Source organism: Prunus persica, chromosome G1 (assembly GCF_000346465.2).
Source record: "Prunus persica cultivar Lovell chromosome G1, Prunus_persica_NCBIv2, whole genome shotgun sequence".
Lineage (NCBI taxonomy): Eukaryota > Viridiplantae > Streptophyta > Magnoliopsida > Rosales > Rosaceae > Prunus > Prunus persica.
This window is the reverse complement of record NC_034009.1, coordinates 37,052,796-37,061,583: the sequence shown is the minus strand read 5'-3', so window position 1 is coordinate 37,061,583 and position 8,788 is coordinate 37,052,796. Positions and strand designations below refer to the sequence as shown.

Below are 8,788 nucleotides of genomic sequence, written 5' to 3'. Positions count from 1 at the left end.
TTTTTGTTAAAAGTGTTGTTGGTACTAATTTCTGGCATAATCAGAAATTGATTGTCACATAATCATTAAAATCCGTCGCTTTGAAACTGATTCCTGCATAATCAGAAAATGAAAGCACCTCATTAGCTGCTTTCACTTATAGCTTTCTCTCACAATAATTTTTAATAATAAGTGATTTTCTCATAGTTTACCAAATAAGCTGGGCTTCCCAAATTTTTTTAAAAATCACTTATCACTCCCAATAAGCAATGCCAAACGGGCACTAAATATAGTTTTCAAGTGCTATTTAATCAAGTTCAGTCTAGTGAGGCCTATCAAACATACCCTACGTGTATAATACTTAAATTTTATGTGTATTATTGAAAATTTTATATATATAAAATATGTATATTAAACATAAAAAATATGAACGTATATGTACAACATGAATATTGTACGTGAATTTTACTGAGTCTTTAAGATGTGTACAAAGCATGAATGTATTATTGAAAACTACGTGCGTATGTGTATAATACAATATTAAACGTGACTGTGCTAAATTCTTTATACAAGTAATAACTATGAAAAATTAAAAAATCAAAATGGGACAATAGAGACTCGGATAATGGCCTAAATAGTAATGGATAATGCTCTCATTAGTAATGGATAAAGAGTATAGCCGATCGGCTATACTATTTTTAAAACACAATTAAAAAAACCGAGTATAGTCGACCGGCTATACTATTTATTAAAAAAATTTTAAAAAATCCCAGTACAGCCGTCCGGCTATACTATTTTTTTTTAACAAAATTAAAAAAGGAAGCTATACTAAAAAAAGACCAGCCTAACGATTAGGTGCCCTCGTGTATAGCCACGCGGCTATACTATTTTATAATTAATTAATTAATTAAATTAATTTATAAATTTTAGTATATATTGTTTTTATTCAATAATATGTGAGAATTATGTGTATAATACATGAATTTGTGTGGATTATTAAAATTTTATATATAAAAATACGTGTATTAAACTTGAAAAATATGTACGTACATGTACAATATGAATATTGTACGTTTGCGTACGTGTTTACTACAATATTAAACATGAAAGTGCTAAATTCTTTAAATAAATTTCAAATTTCAGTTGCTTGCCACCCTCAAAGCAAGCACTTTTGTTTTTCGTTTTTCATGCTCTCTCTGTCTTCCTCCTTTGTCTTGGTTAACCCGATGGATATGAATCCAATAACAACTCTTTTATGTTTTGGATATTGTATCATGAACTTTTAACCTAGATGATAATAGGAAAGGGATAAGAACTTACTAGTAAATTTCAGCTTTTGGTTGCATTTGAAATTTCAATATGAAAAAGCTGGAGCATGCCTGCAAACCCAGTTAATGTCATGTGGACCCGTAATCTACAAAATAAGTTATTTTTAGGCGACATATAGCCCTTTGGTATTGTGAATGGATATCTGAAATGAAAACAAAAGGCATAAAATGTTGGCGTGACTTGTGGATATTGACTTACTTTCCTTACACACTAAGAATTCCTATTATAATTGTAATTGATTTACTTTAATTCCTGATTTCCTACTGCAAATAGATTTAGGAATTTATTATTTACTTGCCCATTCAGGTTTCGTTGTATTATAAATATGACCTCCTACAAGGAGAAGAATACACAAAAAATTCCCACAAACAAATATTCTCTCATAGTTTTCATATTTTAGCATGGTATCAGAGCGGCGATCTTGGAATTGCTGACTCTAGTTTCAAACCCCCGCCGCTGCTATGGGGGTTGATGATTTTTTCAACCCTCATGGAGGTAGCACCACCGACTCCTTCTCTCATTCTCCACCAACCATCATTGAGTTGAGTGCCCAGATGGCTCCGCTCCTACAGATGCAGACTTTGACCCTGAACCCGATCCAGAATTCGGATCCTTTTTTGACGACCCCGACCCCGACCCTGACTATGACGACGACCCCGACCCCGACCCCGACTATGACCCCGACTATGACGACGACGACCCCGACCCCGACCCCGACCCCGACCCCGACTCCGAAGACGACCCCGACCCCCACTCCGATGATGACCCCAAACCCGAATTTGTCTCTGATTCAGACCCTGATCCCAATTTCGACTCCGACTCCGGCCCCGACTCAGGCTCAGATTCCGATCCCAATTCCTACTCAACCTGTATCTTATGCATCTTCCGCTGCACAAATTATGACTTCTAGACTAACGACCCCGACACGTGGACTAGATTGCGCATATTGTGGTGATCCACGACACACTTGTGAGACTTGTTTTAAATCGCATGGCTACCCCAATTGGTGGGCTACTCTTATAGATCGAGGACAATGCAATATGACCAGTAATGGTACTGGTTATGGATTCCATACTTCCGATAAGATTGATTCCAGGAGCTGGATAATTGATTCCGGTGCAACTGATCCTATGACGTTTGATCCTGATGATTTTCTGAATACTACACAACCTCGACGAACCTGTATTGCAAATGCCAATGGTGTTACTTATCGTGTGACAGGGGCTGGCACTGTTGCACTCTCATCCTCTCTCACACTGTCTAATACTTTACGTGTTCCATCTTTATCCACTAAATTATTGTCAGTTAGTCAGCTTACTGAACAATTGAATTGTTGTGTACTCATTTACCCGAGTTTTTGTTTGCTTCAGGATATTCACACTAAGGAGATTCTTGGTCGTGGTACTAAGAGAGGGGGGCTATATTATGTCGATGACTTCAGTCCCGGCATGGCTAACAGCGTGACACATCCCTTTGATAGCAAACAAAAGCAAATCTGGTTGTGGCACCGTCGATTGGGACATCCTTCTTTTAGTTATATGAAGCATCTTATACCAGATTTATTCTCAGGTTTCAAGGACTCTGACTTCACATGTGATACTTGTATTTTGGCCAAGAGTCACCGTGTGCCCTACCTGTTGAGTACGAACAAGTGTACTACTCCATTTACGTTAATTCACTCTGATGTCTGGGGACCTTCTCCTATCACTGCTCCTTCTGGTGTTCGATGGTTTGTCACATTCATCGATGATTGTACACGGATGACATGGCTTTATTTGCTGAAGAATAAAAACGAAGTGTTTTCCTGTTTTCAGTCCTTCCACAAACAGATGAAAACTCAGTTTAATGCTCAAATCCAGATTCTTCGCTCCGACAATGGTGGAGAATTTGTCAATCATGACTTTCAGACTTACTTCCAACAACATGGAATTATCCATGAGACGACTTGTCCTCAGACACCACAACAAAATGGTGTTGCTGAACGAAAGAATCGACATCTTCTTGAAACCGCCCGAGCACTTCTGATTGGCGCTCATGTTCCTCGCCATCACTGGGATGATGTTATTGTTACCGCAGTTCATCTGATCAACCACATGCCTTCTAGTGTACTGACCTTTAAAACTCCCTTACAGGTGCTTGCACAACACAGACCTCTGCCTTCTGTTTTGGTACTCACACCCCGAATCTTTGGATGTGTGGCTTTCGTTCATCTCCACAAAAATCAACGTAGCAAACTTGATCCATGTGCGCTTCGTTGTGTTTTTGTGGGTTATGCCACTCATCAGAAAGGCTACCGTTGTAATCACCCTCCTACCCAACGAACCTATGTCACTTTGGATGTGACCTTTCTGGAATCTGAGCTGTTCTTCCATGACCCATCATCCAATTCTACACTTCAGGGGGAGATACGAAGTGAAGAGCAGAATTGGAGCAACTTGGAAAATCAAGAAATTCTCCTTTGTACAGAAATGATTGATCATTCCGAGTCTGGAGCACGAGATTACTCTCAGTTGAAAAGCGACCAATCGCCCATTTATAGCGATCAATTGCCTGACCCACCTGATCCACGCGAAGATATTTCTGATCCGAGTCTCACACTTACAGACAATACAGAACAACAAGATGAAGACCCCCCCTCTAACTCAACAGTACCAACAGACCAATCTCTTGAGAATATCCTTGAGGTAACTACTCCTACTAGACTTGTGCATTTAGATGATAAAACTATTGGATATCAATTACCTTTCAGGCAAAATCGTGGGAAGCCACCAAACCGTTATTCACCTGATATTGGCAAGACATCCAAGTATCCAATTGCAAATCATGTATCCACTGAGAAGCTGTCTGAACCACTTAAGGCTTTTGTGCATCAGTTGTCTGCTATCCATATTCCAACCAAGGTCTCTGAAGCATTGAAAGATCCTAAGTGGGTCCAAGCTATAAAAGAGGAGATGAAAGCCCTTGAGAAAAATCAGACTTGGACATTGGAGATTATACCCCGAGGAAAAAAGACTATCGGATGTAGATGGGTGTTTACTATAAAACACAATGCAGATGGATCTATCGAGCGATACAAGGCAAGACTTGTGGCAAAAGGGTACACACAGACCTATGGTATAGACTATGAAGAAACCTTTGCTCCCGTTGCAAAGTTAAACACCGTCAGAGTCTTATTGTCCCTTGCAGCTAATTTATATTGGCCACTACACCAGTTTGATGTAAAGAATGCTTTTCTACATGGCGAACTCACGGAGGAGGTGTACATGGACATTCCTCCTGGATATAATACTACTCAGACTGGAACAGTTTGCAGGTTACGAAAAGCATTGTATGGATTGAAACAGTCACCACGTGCATGGTTTGGACGGTTCACCATGGCAATGAAGAATAATGGTTTCAAACAGTGCAACTCAGATCATACTTTGTTCTTGAAACATCGAAAAGGGAAGGTAACAGCATTAATAATTTATGTTGATGATATGATTATTACTGGGAATGATAAACAGGAAATATCACAGCTACAAGACTATCTGGCTACGGAGTTTGAGATGAAGGATCTAGGTGGACTCAAGTATTTCTTGGGAATTGAGGTGGCTCGATCGCAGCAAGGCATATTTCTCTCTCAAAGGAAATATGTCTTAGACTTGTTGACAGACACAGGAATGCTAGATTGTAAACCTGCGGACACTCCTATTATTCAGAATCATCATCTTGGAGAATATCCGGATCAAGTTCCAACTAACAAAGAAAGATACCAAAGGTTAGTGGGAAGATTGATCTATTTGTCACATACTCGACCAGACATTGCTTATGCGGTGAGCGTTGTCAGTCAATTTATGCACTCTCCAAGTGAAGACCATATGAATGCAGTTCTTCAGATACTTAGATATTTGAAGTCTGCACCTGGAAAAGGACTTATGTTCTCAAAGCATGGTCATCTAAATATTGATGGTTATTCAGATGCAGATTGGGCAGGTAATGTAACAGATAGAAAATCCACATCGGGTTACTTCACATTCGTGGGAGGTAATTTGGTGACATGGAGAAGCAAGAAACAGAATGTAGTAGCTTTATCCAGTGCAGAAGCCGAGTTCAGAGGCATGACTAAAGGGATTTGTGAACTTCTTTGGTTAAGAAAGTTGCTTACTGAACTTGGGTATAAACCTACATCCACAATGAATCTCTTTTGTGATAACAAGGCTGCTATAGCCATTGCACAGAATCCGGTTCAGCATGATCGTACTAAACATGTTGAGGTGGATCGACACTTCATCAAACAAAAGCTTGAGGCTAAAGTGTTTCAGTTTCCTTTTGTGAAATCCGAGGATCAATTGGCGGATATTTTGACAAATGCGATTTCCAGTAAAGCATTCCACAATTCACTAGATCAGTTGGGCATTGGCGACATCTATGCACCAACGTGAGGGGGAGTGTTGGCGTGACTTGTGGATATTGACTTACTTTCCTTACACACTAAGAATTCCTATTATAATTGTAATTGATTTACTTTAATTCCTGATTTCCTACTGCAAATAGATTTAGGAATTTATTATTTACTTGCCCATTCAGGTTTCGTTGTATTATAAATATGACCTCCTACAAGGAGAAGAATACACAGAAAATTCCCACAAACAAATATTCTCTCATAGTTTTCATATTTTAGCATAAAAAAGAACAACTTCTGGGTGGCTTGACTTGGCATGCAGATTGGTTTTAACTTTTAATAGAGTGATGAGAACTCCTAAAGATTAGAGTTCAAAGAAAGGAAAAAGACAGAAAAGAAAATCCAGGCCAACAAGAAGCCAGACAAGGAGGATGAAAATCCAGGCCAACAAGGAGGACAATCCAATTGATCTAAATGGCAACGAAAGAACCTATAGTACGCGTTTTGTTTCGGCTAATGCAGTGGACTATTTACCCTTTTCAATGCAAACACAAGAAACCAAACAAAATCCAATATCATTCAGAGTCAAGAACTTGACATATGGAAAATCGACCAGAAAGTTTTATTAATTAAACATGGACATTGAACATAACGTTCTCTGCAATTAAACAAAGAAGGTCAACATCATCCAACAAGCAACACAACATGGTTCCTATAAAGCTCAAAAATCCCTCCATTTCCTCTGCCATAAGACTCATAACTAGAAAGATGGGTTTGTGCAATGTGATCAGTATTTTACTGTTAATGTTGCTGCAAATAACCAATGCAGCATCAAATGCTGAGGAATACCAGACATACATAATTCATATGGACCATTCTCACAAGCCTGCATATTTCTTGACGCACGAGGCATGGCACAGGTCCACCTTAAAATCATTGTCGTCCACCTCTCCTGCAGATCGTGACGACAGTGAAATGTTGCTCTACTCATACAGCCATGTCATGCATGGATTCAGTGCCAGGCTCACACCCTCTCAGCTGTCTAAATTGGAGAGTTCTTCAGCTCATGTTGCCACGTATCCGGAATCTTTTGGCAAGATGTTCACAACACACAGCCCCAAGTTTCTTGGACTCAGACAAAACCTTGGCTTATGGCCTGCTGCCTCATATGGCCAAGATGTGATCATAGGGATCATTGATTCAGGAATTTGGCCAGAGAGTGAAAGTTTTGGTGACAAGGGAATGTCAGAAGTGCCAGAAAGATGGAAAGGCGCGTGTGAAAACGGAACAGCATTCACCCCATCTCTCTGCAACAAGAAACTCATTGGTGCTCGATCTTTTAGCAAAGGGCTTGAAGCTGCAGGAATAAGCATCTCCAAACAATATGACTATGACTCGCCAAGAGACTTCCTTGGTCATGGAACCCACACATCATCAACAGCTGCAGGCAATCATGTACTCAGTGCAAGTCATTTTGGATATGCAAAAGGCACAGCAAGAGGGGTGGCACCGCGCGCACATGTTGCCATGTACAAGGTCTTGTGGGCATCAGATTCAGAAAAGAGTGCAGCTAGTGATGTGCTTGCTGGGATGGATCAGGCAATTTCTGATGGGGTTGATATCATGTCACTGTCTATTGGCTTTGACTTCCTTCCTTACTACAATGATATCATCGCCATTGGTGCTCTTTCAGCAATTGAGAAGGGGATTGTTGTTGTCTGCGCTGCTGGGAATGATGGTTGGGCTGAAAATTCAACATACAATGGAGCACCCTGGATCACAACAGTAGGAGCTGGCACGCTTGATCGTAGTTTCACTGCAACATTGACTCTAGACAACGGCTTGACAGTGGAAGGAGAATCATACTTCCCAGAAAGCGTTTACATTTCTGATAAACCATTGTACTACGGGAAAGACAATGCAAGCAAAGCAATATGCTACTATGGGGCATTGGATCCTAAAGAAGTTGCTGGAAAGGTAGTCCTCTGTGATAACACCATGAAGACGGATGTTGATGGACAAAAGGAAGAGGTTCGGAGTGCAGGTGCTTATGCTGGAATCTTCATGACAGATATGTCACTTTTAGACCCACAAGACTTTGTCTTTCCAGCTCTAATTGTGCCAATTTCTACTGGGGCCGTGATTAGAGAGTATGCAACCCAGGCCAATACAACAAAAGTTAAGACCTTGACCTTTGTGCACACCAATTTGGGGATAAAACCAGCACCACAAGTAGCATACTTCTCTTCAAGAGGACCAGACCCGATCACTCCAGGCATTCTAAAACCAGACATTCTTGCTCCAGGGGTTGACGTGCTGGCTGCAGTTGCACCTAACAGGTTGTTCATAGAAGTAAACAACTATAATCTGGCGTCAGATTATCAACTGATGTCAGGGACGTCAATGGCAGCACCCCATGTTGCTGGAGTGGCTGCTCTTCTAAAGGCTGTTCACCGCGAATGGAGCCCAGCAGCCATTCGATCAGCGATCATGACCACAGCATACTCCCTCGACAATACTAAGACCACCATAAAAGACCAATGGGGTGGTCTTCCAGCCACACCTTTGGAATTTGGTGCAGGCCACATCAACCCAAACAGAGCCATGAACCCTGGACTCATCTATGACATGGATGTGCAAGATTACATTGAGTTTCTATGTGGGCTTGGATACACTGCTAAGCAAATGAGTGCTGTTATCAGGCGAAGTCAATGGAGCTGCCGCCAACAGCCTACTGAACTGAACTACCCTTCTTTTATAGCCATCTTTAATGGCACAGACGGTTCTCCGAAAGCCAAAAACTTTAGCAGGGTTGTGACAAACGTGGGAGACGGCACATCGATTTACAAAGCATTTTTGGAAGTTCCTAGTGGAATGAAGATTGCAGTAGAGCCTAGTAGTCTAACATTCACTGGGAAAAATCAGGAGCAAGATTTTGTTTTGAGGGTCGAAATCGATAACAATGCTCCTAAGGTGACCTATGGTTATCTCAAATGGATTGATCAACAAAACCACATAGTGTCAAGCCCTGTAGTGGTCATTAATTACTAGAGGTCATGATACTATCAGCATATTCTTTCTTTTTTTGGTCAATAT

The 8,788-nt window shown here is 40.6% G+C and overlaps 1 protein-coding gene across 1 annotated transcript; it reads left to right on the top strand.

The window, feature by feature from the left end:
- Positions 6,346-8,781, top strand: LOC18789722 (subtilisin-like protease SBT1.8). The gene has a single exon (XM_007224510.2). The coding sequence runs from the start codon at positions 6,398-6,400 to the stop codon at positions 8,741-8,743; it is 2,346 nt and encodes a 781-aa protein (XP_007224572.2). The 5' UTR covers positions 6,346-6,397; the 3' UTR covers positions 8,744-8,781.